Below are 15,004 nucleotides of genomic sequence, written 5' to 3' on the forward strand. Positions count from 1 at the left end.
TTGAAAGATTTTCCAGTTATTTTGAATTGCAATATTAATCAAACATCTAACAGTTGTCATTTTTACTACAGGAGAAAAAGTTTCATCAAAACCAATGCCTTCTCTTTGATTATACCTTTTAGCCACAAGTCTAGCTTTAAATCTATCAATTTCACCATTAGACTTATATTTAATCTTGTATACCAATTTACACCCAATTGTTTTTCTATCTAAGGGAAATTCTGTCAATTCCCAGGTTCCATTTCTATGAAGAGCCTCCATCTCCATATTAATGGCCTCTATCCAATGTTTGAACTTACAGGCCTCCCAATAAGTAGATGGTTCAGACATTTTATTCAAACTAGTGGTAAAGGCAAACATTTATTTATTAAGCTTTGAATAGTTAACAAACTTATCTATACCATATTTCACGTTTCCATCTAAAACAAATTCATTAAATCTTTTTCGAATGGAAGTGTTCCTTTGAGATTTTCTGACAGAAGGTTGAAAAGTATAAGTAGATGATTCACCTTCTTTATTTTGTAAAACAGTGCCCTCGGGGTTTATGATTTTATCATTGAGTGTTGTTGTAGGACTTGTTGCCCTACCATACTCTTCAGATTCTACTGTATCAACAGAATCATCAGAATTATCAACAGGCATTGGGTCACTACTGCCATCACTATGATGGTCTAGATCTTCCCCTTCATCATTGAGACTTTAAGAATTTTGATTGTCTAATTCCATATTTTCAAAAAAATTGATTTGACTTTGAAATTTTTTAACAGAATCTAAACCTTCTTTTAAGATTTTAAAAGGAAAAATATTCTCATAAAACTTGACATCTCTTGACACAAAACAATTTTTATTATCCAAACTATATAACTTGTATCCCTTTTTAACAGAAGAATAGCCAAGAAAAACACATTTTTCAGATCTTTCAGAAAACTTGTCTTTATTGTTTAAAATAGTAGAAAAAGCAAGACAACCAAAAACCCTTAAGTGGGAAAGATTTAGAATTCTTTTATAAATGAGTTCAAAGGGACACTTTCCATTCAGTAAAGATGTAGGAGTCCTGTTAATCAAATATACAGCAGTTAAAATACATTCATCCCAAAACCTTAAAGGAATTCTCCCTTGAAACATAAGAGCTCTTGCCACATTAAACAAGTGCCTATGTTTCCTTTCTCCTAAACCATTTTGTTGTGGAGTATATGCACAAGATGTCTGATGAATGATCCCATTGTTTTGAACAAATTCACTTACTCTAGAATTAATAAACTCTGTTCCATTATCTGATCTAAAACACTTGACAGTTTTATTAAATTGATTTTTTAAAAGATGAAATAAATTTTTTAAACATTCTGCCACTTCTTCTTTAGTTTTTAGTAAATAAACCCAAACACCTCTAGCAAAGTCATCAACAACTTTAAGAAAATATTTAAAACCTTTATGGCTTTGAACTTTATAAGGACCCCAGACATCTAGATGCACAAGTTCACCCAACTCAGTGGTTTTATGAACACTATTTTGAAAAGATTCCCTAGTTTGTTTTGCCTTATGGCATACATCACAGGGACCATTTAAAATTTTATCATTTAGTTTCAAACTATCTTTTAAACACAACAAAGCCTGCTCTGCTGGATGACCCAGTCTGCAATGCCACAAATCAATAGAATTGTTATTTATTTTACTAATGTTGGAACTACCAACAATACCTTTTTCATTTCCAGTTAGATAATATAATCCACCACATTGACTACCAGTCACAAGTGTCTTCTTGGACACCAAGTCCTGAATATAACAGGCACTCTCATCAAAACCAACAAACAACTTACTATCTCTAACCAAACAATACACAGATAACAAACTCACACAATAGTCTAGAACTACCAGAACATCTTGTAAAACAACATTATTGGAAATTTTAAGATTTTCAATTTTGCTAACTTTAGCTTTAGTACCATTTGGATGAGAGACAGTTAAGTTAAGATCACTAACATCAATATATGACACAAAGTTTTTAACAGAATTAGTCATGTGCTGATTAGCACCAGAATCAACAATCTACCCATAATGAATATTATCAATGCATTTATTAGCCAGGTTGGTTTTATAAAAAATTTCAAAGTTGGAGTTAAAGTGTACATTAAAGTTTGCAAAATTACCTGACATACTTGAAACACCAGGCTTAACCCCTCCTTTTTCATCAAGTAAGCTTAATAACCTCATAACCTGTTCATTACTCAAAGATTCGGGAGTAGAGGAGCTGCTCCCTTGATTTTCACAATTGGATTTACTAGAATTTCCTTTAATATTATTATTTGAACCAAATCCCTTTCTTTTTAGATTATTAGGATATCCAACCACTTTAAAACATCTGTCAACAGTGTGATTAGTCATACCACATTTTGTGCATTTAAGATTTCCAGTTCTAGTAGGATAACCAACCACTTTAAAACATTTGTCAACTGTATGATTTGTTCTACCACATTTAACACACTTTAAATCTTTGGGTTGTGAGTTAAAACTTGGTTTAAATGAATTAGAATAGAAAGCAGAAGATTCAGAACTCTTTTTTCCACTCATATTTGATTTTTTGTGTGATTCTTCCCTTGAAATTATTGCAAAAGCAGTATTCACTGAGGGCAGTGGATCTCTGGTGAGTATATTACTTCTGATGGGTTGATAAACATCATCTAAACCCATTTGATGATGTAAATTGACAGCTAGGAAGCTGAACCATGGTATCATATTATTTCCATAATGAATTAAGTGTATGATAATAATCAGAAACAGAATTACCATTTTGAGTCAAAGAATTTAATTTTTGATACAAGTTAAATATCACAGATCCATCTATTTTATCATAGGTTTCTTTTAGTTCTTTCCACATATCAGAAGCAATTTTTGAATATATTTGACCATTATATTGATGGAATTCAACATTACAACAAGTTTTTAATGTCAACATAATCACAAAACCATTTTATGATAGTTAAAGAAAGCGGAAGTATGATTGTTCATAAAAACAAGTTTATATGATAACCCATATTAAATGAATTCCATATTGTTATCAAGTCTTGAATATATGCTTACATATAAGAACAAGAAGAGAAGATTCATAACTCCTCAAGCTTGTTGAGGGCTGTTTACAAGTGAGCAAGATGATGATGAAGATGATGAATGAAAGCCTCTAACTTGAAGCCTCAAGTGTGAAAATACCCCAAGCTTTTAATGCACCAACACCACCTTTGATAAGTTAGGATTTTAGGACACTTAATCACTTGATTTAGCAAGTAAAAACTCTCTCTTTTGTGTGTATTAATTTCGGCCAGCAGCTCCAAGAGGGAGGAAAAAGAGTTTTCAAGCTAGTTACCACTATATTTTGGTCCATTACTTGGTTAAAGAGACAAGCTTGCACCTAAGGACTTGTGATCTCAAAAGTAACAAAACCAAGCATGGGCATGTCCCCATTTGACCTCCCAAAACCGGACACCGTTAGGGGTTTTATAAAAAAAAAAAGTAATTTTTATAAAACAAGACATAAAACCATTCATTTGTTAAGTTACTCATATTTTATAAACCATTTTATAAAATATAACACAACTTAATTATTTAAAACCTATAAATAATTAATTCCTTATCATTTAAATTATCCAAATAATTTATCTCAAGTGATAATATTTTAGAAAACCGATTTTCTAAAATCCAAGTGTCGCGTATTTATTTAACGATCCAATCGCTAAGATTAAATACATATAAGGTGTCGATAAGCTTGTTATTGGGTATGACCCGACTTTGATCATAACATATTAGCCACATTAATTTAATATGTCTCTCGGGCATATGAAATACCTTCATATATAACTCATCAGACATAGAACTAAGTATCCAAGATAAAACAACAGCATTACATCTATCCCACTGGATTCCAAGAACCTCATTATCTTCACTTCTTTTAAAAGTTCCATTTATAAAACCCATTTTATTCTTTGTTTGTAAAGCAAGTTCAATTGCACAAGACCAAGATTTATAGTTTTCAGTTCCTTTTAGCTTTACATTTATTAAAGGAGCACTACTAATATCACTTGGGTGAAGATAAAGAGGATCCCCAAAATCCAGTTTGCTAATATGAGTAGTACCCCTACCAGAAACATCATCATCATCTTTAGCCATATTAAACAAATAGTATTAAAAAATAATAAAAACCAGCACATAAAACCTAAAAGGTAATCCAAGCAGTGATCCAGATAAGTGAATTTTCAAGAAAATTCACTCCAGGTCTTACTTGGGACCTTCTCTTCTACAATAAAACCAAGAAAGTTAGTACACAATTAAGATAAAGAAGGTTAAGAAGTAACCAATCAATCACGAATGATTGATGATGCATCGGAAGACAAACAAGAATCAGATGATGAAGATTTGAGAACGATGAACACCAAACCCTAATTGAAGAAAATTAGGGGTTTCAGCAGCAATTGGTAGATTCAACAATCTATCACCCCAGATGTTCTTGATTGATCCCAAAATGAAACAAGATATGACCAGTAACAATTGTATCACCGATAAACACAGAGATCAATGAAACCCTAAAATCCAGAACACTGAATCAAACGATGAAGATAGACAATAAAAATCACCACAATCGATCCGTATCGCTCTGATACCATGTAGAAAATAATGAATCAAACACCAGAAGTATACAAGATCGTATACTTTCATATCTATTTCACAGAATCAACAATAATGAATTGAATCACTTTTAATAAACAAGTTAAACCAATACAGTAATCTCAAAGAAAACCACAATTCATCAACTAGATGAATTAAGAAACTTAGACAGAATCACAAAACAAAATATTTTAAGAGCTTTTTACAAACTGGAAACAAATTGATTGAATGAATACACAAACCCTAGATCCCATCTGGATATATCAGAAAATACACCGACACAACCCATAAACTTTACATAAAATACATCTAAGCCCCTCAACTATATGAACTATTAGAAGTAGATAAGAATGGCCCTTGGATGTTAGAATTAGACTCAATACGTCCCATCGTTGTGTTATTAGTGTAACCTCCATACTAGGTATGTCGATTTAACAAATAACAACACATGATTCGCAAAGAGTCTAAAACCTTCAAATAATCTTCACCAAGTATCATACAGCAACAACTTCATCATAGCTATCAAACAATCAACCAGCAAACCTGCACAATACTAATCATGCAATAAGAAACAAACAAGAATAAAGAAAACAATTAGATTGATACTTTGAACAGAATATGTGTAGGTGTTGATGCATTTTGCATAAGTCCCTAGACATCTACCCCACGTCCATGATAGGTACTTCAGTTTATGGGTTACCATGATCGCTCGTTGTTATCCTATCTATGTTTATATGCAATTACAGGTATAGCAGGAACAAGATATGGAAGTTTGCCTAACTTAGACTCTGTCAGACGCACGAGTGAAGCCTCACTCGTACAGATGACAAGCTTTACACACGAGTGTGCTGAGATGAGTCACAAACCTAATTTGATTACACTTACACGAGTGAGTGATCACCCGTACGGCTGAGTCTGTCCACTCTTACGAGTGAGACATGACTCGTACGGTTGAATTAACAGCAGGGGTATATATTGTGTTATGTTCTTCATTTTAGGTTAAGCATCTTATTTTATTCTATCACTCAGATCTGGTAACCTGTCCGATTCTCTATGTGCTTCAAGCCCAAATCCTTGTAAAAGGTGAATAATAGCTCTAGGTGTTGATCTAATCACACAATCATTGTTGTGGTTTGACTACAATCAATCCCAAAAAGCATTTTCATATTCACTAGAGGGTTTGATGCACTATTTTACCTTTGTGTGAGTTAAATCTATTGGATTTGAAGTTCCTAGTCATGTTTCATCATTGGTATCAGAGCGTTAGTTGTGATTACAACATCATCCTAGTGATTTTTGGTGATTTAGAGTCTATTATTTTAGGTTTTGAGTTTAGAGAGTTTTTGGATCAAAAAGTTATCATCTTTACGTTTGTAATAGTGATTAGATAGTGTGTTTATGTTAGTTTATTGCTAATCCAGCTTGTGGACCAAGAAATTGTTGTTTTACATCATTTTCTAGCGATTTATATTTATTTAGTGATTAAGCAGGTCACATGAGTGGGTCAAGTGAAGAACACTCACTCGCACGCGTGAGCTCACGAGTGAGCTCATCCCGGTTTAGCATAACCGTGTATAGGTTAAGAGGTTTCAGGTTGATCACACGAGTGATCACACGGTTGAGTGTTGACGCGTACGATTGATCACACGGTTGATCATTACTCACACGTTTGAGGTTTAGTGTCTTGTTCTTTTAGTAGCTAAGGTCACACGTACGTCTGAGTTGGTGACACGTACGGTTGAGGTAGATTTTTAGTGACTCGTACGACTTAGATTATTGAACTGCAAGGTTTACCTGTTTGGTAAGATTGTTAAGATGTATAATTCAAATGACTATGCATTAGCTGCACCATTAGTTCAGAGTATCATGAGTATGACTCAACGATTACTCCTTGCTGAAAGTGAATCCGGGAGTGGTACGAAATGTCCAAGATTGATAAATATGGATAACTATGCTACATGGAAGTATAGATTTAAGATTTGGTCCGATGGTCAAGATACAAAACTTTGGAAGTATATTGAATCAGAATTTCAATGGCCACGTTCACCTGTTACAAATGAGTTATATACTCTGCATAATATGCTTTCGGAAGAATGTAAAGAGTATAATTTGGAGAAGAAGATGTACTGTAACTTTACAAGTGCTCTTGATGGTCCGATATTCCATCAGTTTCTCTGTCATGATAATTCATTCAAGATTTGGGAAGCACTCTGCATATTTAATGAAGGAAATACAACTTACAGAGCTCGAAAGGGATTAGAGTTGAAGGCTGAGTTTGATCGCTTTCGCTGCCAAGTTGGAGAATCTATTACAGATTTGTTGAAAGATACCGTCATTTGCTAGCTGAATTGCATAAGCATGATGTAACGATTAAAGAGAAAGATAAAGTAGTATGCTTAGCTGGAGCACTTCCATTGGAATGGAATGGATTTGTGTTAACTATGAAAACTAGTGGATACCAAAATGTATTATCCAACATGATATACACCCACTAAGTCTGCTCATGCTCTGTTTCAGACTGCCTTTGCAACAAATAATCAAAACATGTATGGTTTAAATGTCACTACTTTAAGTACTCAACAACCTTCCTATCCATCACAAGTTTCACCATGTTCACTCAACACTCAACCACAGCCTACTTCAAATACAACAGTGTCATCTACACCATCTACAACAGAAGTTTTATCTGCACTCAAGATTGAGAACATAAGAAAAGCGGGAAAGGAGAAGATTAATAAAGACATAGCTCTATTGTCTAATCTTGTGAATTCGTATGATAATTATCTTGATGGTCGTGTGGGTAATATTCATCTAACAACAGAAGATTATCAACAACTTGATAAGGATGAAGCAGAAAAGATGAATATAATGTGGGGTATGGCAAATCTTATGAGAAGAGCTAGAGATTACGAAGAGAGAACTGGGAAACCAATTAGTTTGACCAAGGATACAAAAATGGGTTTTGATATGAATACTGTTACTTGTTACAACTGTAGAGAATTTGGTCATTTTTCAAGACAGTGTACTAAAAAGAAAAAGCAGGGTAATCGCAATCCTTTCAGGAATCAAAGCTATAATCGTTGTAGTTCTCAGAGTCAATCAAAAAAGTGTGAGATATACATCACTGACAAAGGAAGTGATGTGGAAACAACTTAAAGTCCTAACAAAGCTCTAGTTCTCATTCATGGAGACGATGATGATTGGTCAATTAAATTGAATGTGAATGAACAACAACCTAAAGCCAACATGGCTAAGATCACTGAAGTTGAAACAAACTGTGTTTTTGATCAAAGTATAATTCAGAAGTTAACTGCTCATGCTGATGGTGCTGAAGAATTATCTCGAACCATTAGAAAAGATAAAGATTCAAAAAAAGGTGAAATATAAATTTAAGAAAGCACGTGATTCTGTTCCTCAAACACCTGAATTAGGAAGCGTTTCACCTACATCATCATAAGACTACTTCTTCAATAGTTGGAAAACTACTTATAGTGCTACCTCAAGTTTTGAAAATAGTAATCTAGAGGACGATCAAACTGGAGAAATATTGTTTGATGCTGATAAAGAACTTGATGAATATGGAAGAATGATTATTATAGAGCTGGAGATGTTAGTTCTTATGGGTGAAGGTTCAGATCTTGAAAGTCTAAGTTCAGAAGTTGTTGAATCAAATATGAGGTCAGATTCGGAAGCAGAAAGTACATATGATCAAATTGATTTTGAAGCATTGAACGTGCAAGCAGTGAACTTACTTACAAAGTGCTTATCGGAAAGTGTTCGTGCAAAAGTGTCTGGGTTGACAAGAGCGAAAGATATTTGGGATAAACTTGAACAGATTCATTTGGGAAAGGGTATTGCGAATGATGATACATCAGTGTTTCTTACAGACTCCTAAGAATTAGAAGATGAGTTCGATGATCGGAAGAAGACTAACTACTTTGAATTTATGGCTGAGACTTCCTCATCAAATAGTGCTCAACAGGTATCTTCTGATACATCTACTGATACACCCATTGAATGTGTTAAATGTATTGAATTTAAAACAACGATAGATAATCTAAATAAGTCTTATGCAGAGATGCGAGATAAGTATTAAGCAAACCTTGTGACCACTAAGGTTGAAAACGAGTTGAAAGAGCAGATTAAAGTTTATAAAAAATAAATTCACGATCTTAAATGTTATAACTTTGACATCAATCAAGCTTTAATTAAACGTGTTGACACAATCAATGAATTAAAGAAAGAAAATGAATGTGTTAAAGCTGATTTAGAAGCTATTTCAATTAAAATGAAATGTTGGGAAAGTGCGTCACAATGGAATGCATTAATGGTGGAAATTAATGACACCAAGGGTAAGGGTATTGGATATAAGTCTGCATCTCCTCCGTTTCAAAACAAATTTCTTAATGCAAATATAGTTGATGATCGACCAGAAGACTGTATACCTCCTAGTTATGAAGATGCGACTTCTGATGACACTGCTGAAGATGCTTTAGATCATGAAGAAGTTGAAAACTGGTCTAGGAGATAATTCTAATAAAATAAGGGTGATAACACCTAGTGAACCCGTTCGAATTTTGAGAATTACAAAGTATGCTAATAGAACTGTTCCACCTGTTACACCTAAACCTGTACCTAGATAAAGATCAAACGATTCTCCTATGTTTGTAAGAACACAAGACCCCTCCTCTTCAAACTCTAATAATCAAATTCCATATAGAGGATATAGAAAATTTCGTCAATGTTTTAGTTGTGGCGTATTTGGACACATTTCTGCTAATTGCCCTAGAAGATACAGATCACTAAGACAGAAGATTGACCTAACGCATAGTGATCACAGATCATTTTATGCTCATAGAACAGGTTCACCTGTAAATGATGAAATTCGTGTTAGAAGACATATGACAAATGTTGTTTATGTAGATTCAAAGAGAAAGAATTTCAATAGGTCAATTTCTCCTGTGAAGAGTAAGGTTCCTAAAAAGGATACTGAGGAAAAAGTTACCGAGTCAAGTGATCAAGGTAGAGACTTTGAACCAAAGGCATGTTCACCCTCACAAAAAGCTAGTTGTCGAAAATGCTTTTCCCGAAACAGACCACGGGTTAATCGTTTAGAAGCTAAGCAGAATGTGAGACAACAGAAGAGCAATACTGCTCCTACCAAACTGTCTAAGGTTATGGTTTCTAATGATGAGATTCCTCCTGACTCAAACGGGAAATGGATGGAATTTCAAGCTATGGGTGTTGATGGACAACCTACTGCCGTTTGGGCGTGGGTTCCCATCATCAATTAATTCTTTTAATGTGATATGCAGGGAACCAGGGTACCTGCAAATAACACCAGGATAATAGATAGCGGCGCTTTGGCATATGACAGGAAAACTATCTCTACTCTCGAATGTTCATCCTATTAAGGGAGGTTATGTTGCTTTTGCTGGAGATAAAGGTGGTCACATTACAGCTCAGGGTTTGTTAAGAAATGAGAAAGTCAGCTTCAATAAAGTGAATTATTGTCAAGAGCATACAACCAATTTGTTATCGGTTTCACAAATCTGTGAAAAATCCTTCAAACTAGCTTTTGATGATGAATATTGTAGTGACCCGAACTTTTCCATAATTATATATATTAAATGATAATTAATATTAACATGATTAAATGTTTCCAACATGTTAAGCAATCAAACTTGTTAAGACTTGATTATTTGTTATGAGTTTCATGTAGACAATTGACCACCCAAGTTGACAGGCGATTCACGAACGTTAAAACTTGTAAAAATGACATGATGTTATATATATGGATATATATATATGGTTAACATGAGATTATGTTATGTAAGAATCTCACTAGGTATATTAACAATGTATGATATACATAAAAATGAGAATATTGAATTATGAAACTCGAAACGATATATATAACGATTATCGTTATAACAACGTCTTACTAAATATATATGTATCATATTATGATATTGTTACACTATATTTAACATGATTAAATGATAATTATATATATCATTAAGTATATTAACAATGAACTACATATGTAAAACAAGACTACTAACTTAAGAATTTTGAAACAATATATATACGTAACGATTATCGTTATAATAGTATTTTAACATATATATATATATATATATATATATATATATATATATATATATATATATATATATATATATATATATATATATATATATATATATATATATATATATATATATATATATGATATTAAGATATATTTATACACCATGTTATTATGATAACATAATAGTTTAACATCTTATTTAAGTATTATAACAATGGATTAGTTACATTTAACAAGATCGTTAACTTAAAGGTTTCAAAACAACACTTTCATGTAACGACTAACGGTGACTTAACGACTCAATTAATATGTATATACATGTAGTGTATTAATATGTATTAGTACACTTTTGAAAGACTTAAAGACACATATCAAAGTACTTCTACTTAATAAAAATGCTTACAATTACATCCTCATTCATTTTCATCAACAATTCTACTCGTATGCAACCGTATTCATACTCGTACAATACACAGCTTCTAGATGTATATACTATTGGTATATACACTTCAATGATCAGCTCCTTAGCAGCCCATGTGAGTCATTAAACATGTGGGAACCATCATTTGACAACTAGCATGAAATATCTCACAAAATTACAAAAAATATTATAAATCATTCATGAATTATTTACATGAAAACAAACTTACACATCCTTTATATCTAATCCATATACCAACGACCAAAAACACCAACAAACACTTTCATTCTTCAATTTTATTCATCTAATTAATCTCTCTCAAGTTCTATCTTCAAGTTCTAAGTGTTCTTCATATATTCTATAAGTTCTAGTTTCATAAAACCAAGAACACTTTCAAGTTTGCAAGATTACTTCCAAGCTTTCTAATCCATTCCAAGTAATCACCCAAGATCAAGAAACCTCTGTTACTTACAATAGGTTATCTCTCTAATTCAAGGTAATGCTCATATTCAAACTTTAATTCAATTTCTATAACTATAACAATCTTAATTCGAGCAGAAATCTTACTTGAACTTGTTTTTGTGTCATGATTCTACTTCAATAACTTTGAAGCCATCCAAGAATCTTTTAAAGCTAGATAATTTCTTGTCACTTTCAGTAAGTTTACCTACTAAACTTAAGGTAGTAATGATTTTCATAACATCATTCGATTCATACATATAAAGCTATCTTATTCGAAGATTTAAACTTGTAATCACTAGAACATAGTTTAGTTAATTCTAAACTTGTTCGCAAATAAAGTTAATCCTTTTAACTTGAGTTTTAAAATCAACTAAAAACATGTTCTATATCTATATGATATGCTAACTTAATGATTTAAAACCTGGAAACACGAAGAACACCGTAAAACCGGACATGCGCCGTCGTAGTAACACCGCGGGCTGTTTTTGGTTAGTTAATTAAAAACTATGATAAACTTTTATTTAAAATTTGTTCTTATGGGAAAATGATTTTTCTTATGAACATGAAACTATATCCAAAAATCATGGTTAAACTCAAAGTGGAAGTATGTTTTCCAAAATGGTCATCAAGACGTCGTTTTTTCGACTGAAATGACTACCTCTTATAATATTGACTTGTAACCTGTATTTTTGACTATAAAATTATACTTTTTCTGTTTAGATTCATAAACTTAAGTTCAATATGAAACCATAGCAACTTGAATCACTCAAAACGGATTTGAAACGAAGAAATGACGGGTAAAACAAAATTGGATAAATTTGCTAGTTTTAGCTACGAAATTTTTGTAACAAATCTAGACTAAACATATCCTAACTAAATTATATTGTATTATACATATTATGAAATCTTGGGATACCATAGACACGTATATAATGTTTTGACATATCATATCGACCCATCTATATATATATTTCGAAACAACCATAGACACTCTATATGCAGTAATGTTTGAGTTATCTATACAGGGTTGAGGTTGATTCCAAAATAATATATATACTTTGAGTTGTGATCGAGTCTGAGACTTGTAGACACTGGGTCGTGGATTGATTCGAGTTAATATATATTGCTTTATTTCTGTACATCTAACTGTGGACAACTAGTTGTAGGTTACTAACGAGGACTGCTGACTTAACAAACTCAAATCATTAAAACGTAATAAAAATGTTGTAAATATATTTTGAACATACTTTGATATATATATATATATATATATATATATATATATATATATATATATATATATATATATATATATATATATATATATATATATATACATAGTTGTTATAGATTCGTGAATCGACCAGTGGCCAAGTCTTACTTCCGGCAAAGTAAAAAATCTGTGAAAGTGAGTTATAGTCCCACTTTTACAATCTAATATTTTTTTTTTGGGATGAGAATACATGCAGCTTTATAAATGTTTTACAAAATAGACACAAGTATGCAAAACTACATTCTATGGTTGGATTATTAAACCGAATATCGCCCTTCAAGTCTGGTAACCTAAGAATTAGGGAAATGGCCCCTAATTGACGCGAATCCTAAAGATAGATCTATTGGGCTTAACAACCCCCATTCAGGTTATGGATGGTTTAGTACTTCGAGATTAATATACAGACGAGAGGTTCTGTTTTGGGGATATTCTATGCATTAAGTTAACGCCGGTTACCAGGTGTTCAACATATGAATGATTTTTATCTCTATGCAGTTTGCGAAATGCTTGATATGAGATGTGTTATAAAAATGAAATCTTGTGGTCTATTATTATGATTTGATAATATATAGGTTAAACCTATAACTCACCAACATTTTTGTTGACATTTTAAGCATGTTTATTCTCAGGTGATTATTAAGAGCTTCCGCTGTTGCATACTAAAATAAGGACAAGATTTGTAATCCATGCTTGTATGATATTGTGTAAGAACTGCATTTAAGAAAATTATTTTTGATGTAATATATTCTTATTTTAAACCATTATGTAATGGTCGTGTGTAAACGGTATAATTTAGATTATCATTATTTGATAATCTACGTAATGCTTTTTAAACCTTTATCGATAAAATAAAGGTTATGGTTGTTTTAAAAATGAATGCAGTCTTTGAAAAATGTCTCATATAGAGGTCAAAACCTCGCGACGAAATCAATTAATATGAAACATTTATAATCAATATGAACGGGACATTTCAAATATAGCTACATTTTGAAACCAGAATTTGTGATTCCACCAGATATGATTCTAATGAAGGTTCCAAGACAAGCTAATTTGTATATGCTGGATATGAATGTTGCTACTTCAACTACTGAATATCATCAAGCTTTTTTTTCTAAAGCAACTGAACAAGAGTCTATCATCTGGCACAAAATCATGGGTCATTTAAGTTTTCGGAAAATCAATCATCTTATTCACAATAATCTTTTGGAAGGTGTTTGATGTGTGCGAGATGTAGTACGTAATATTATTAATTTTACTAGGAAATAATATTAAATACGCTATAATTATACACAAGTTATTTATTTATTTATTGAATGGATATACCTAAACCTTGTTACAACACTTATAGGCAGTGTACCTAATTGTAGAGTAGTGTAGTTTTTAGTAAGTCCGGTTCGTTCCACAAGGAGCTCACTAAGTTTAACGCTATATTTATTTTAAACTATATTTGTATATATATATATATATATATATATATATATATATATATATATATATATATATATATATATATATATATATATATATATATATAAGTATTATTATTATTATTATTATTATAAAAGGGGGGTTTTATCGTTTAGTGACCGGTTTGTCGATTTTACGTCTTAAGTCGCAATTAAAACCTGTTGTAAAATATTAAATATAAATATGACTTAATTTAAAGCGTAAAGTAAATGACGATAAATAAAAATGCGATAATTAAAAGTACGATAATTTAAAGTACGATAAATAAAATGACGATAAATAAAAGTACGATGAAATATGAAATAAATGAATTATGCTTATTTAAACTTCCGTAATCATGATGTTCAACGTGTTGATTTTAGTTTATTACCAAGGGTTAATTGTCCTTTGTCCTGGTTTATTTGATACGTCCATCTGGTTTTTGTCCATAATGGTCCATCAGTCATAAATATAAAGTGCGAGTGTCCTCGTCAAATTAACTTTGTACCCAAAGTCAAATATTCCAACTAATTGGGGACTTAAACTGTAACAAGGTCTTAATACTTTGTTTAATAATTACACAAGGATATCGACTGCGTGTAACCCAAGGTTTTAATACTTTGTTAACAATTACACCAAGTGTCCTTGTATGTAA

The 15,004-nt window shown here is 31.9% G+C and overlaps 1 protein-coding gene across 1 annotated transcript; it reads right to left on the minus strand.

The window, feature by feature from the left end:
* Nucleotides 1–360: 360 nt before the first annotated feature.
* On the minus strand, nucleotides 361–4,158 carry LOC139841640 (uncharacterized). Its single transcript, XM_071831849.1, has 4 exons — nucleotides 3,860–4,158; nucleotides 2,128–2,716; nucleotides 818–2,046; nucleotides 361–697 (listed from the first exon to the last, which is right to left on the minus strand). The coding sequence occupies exons 1-4, from the start codon at nucleotides 4,156–4,158 to the stop codon at nucleotides 361–363; spliced, it is 2,454 nt and encodes an 817-aa protein (XP_071687950.1).
* Nucleotides 4,159–15,004: the final 10,846 nt, after the last annotated feature.

The sequence above is a fragment of the Rutidosis leptorrhynchoides genome, chromosome 4 (assembly GCF_046630445.1).
Source record: "Rutidosis leptorrhynchoides isolate AG116_Rl617_1_P2 chromosome 4, CSIRO_AGI_Rlap_v1, whole genome shotgun sequence".
NCBI classification, from domain to species: domain Eukaryota; kingdom Viridiplantae; phylum Streptophyta; class Magnoliopsida; order Asterales; family Asteraceae; genus Rutidosis; species Rutidosis leptorrhynchoides.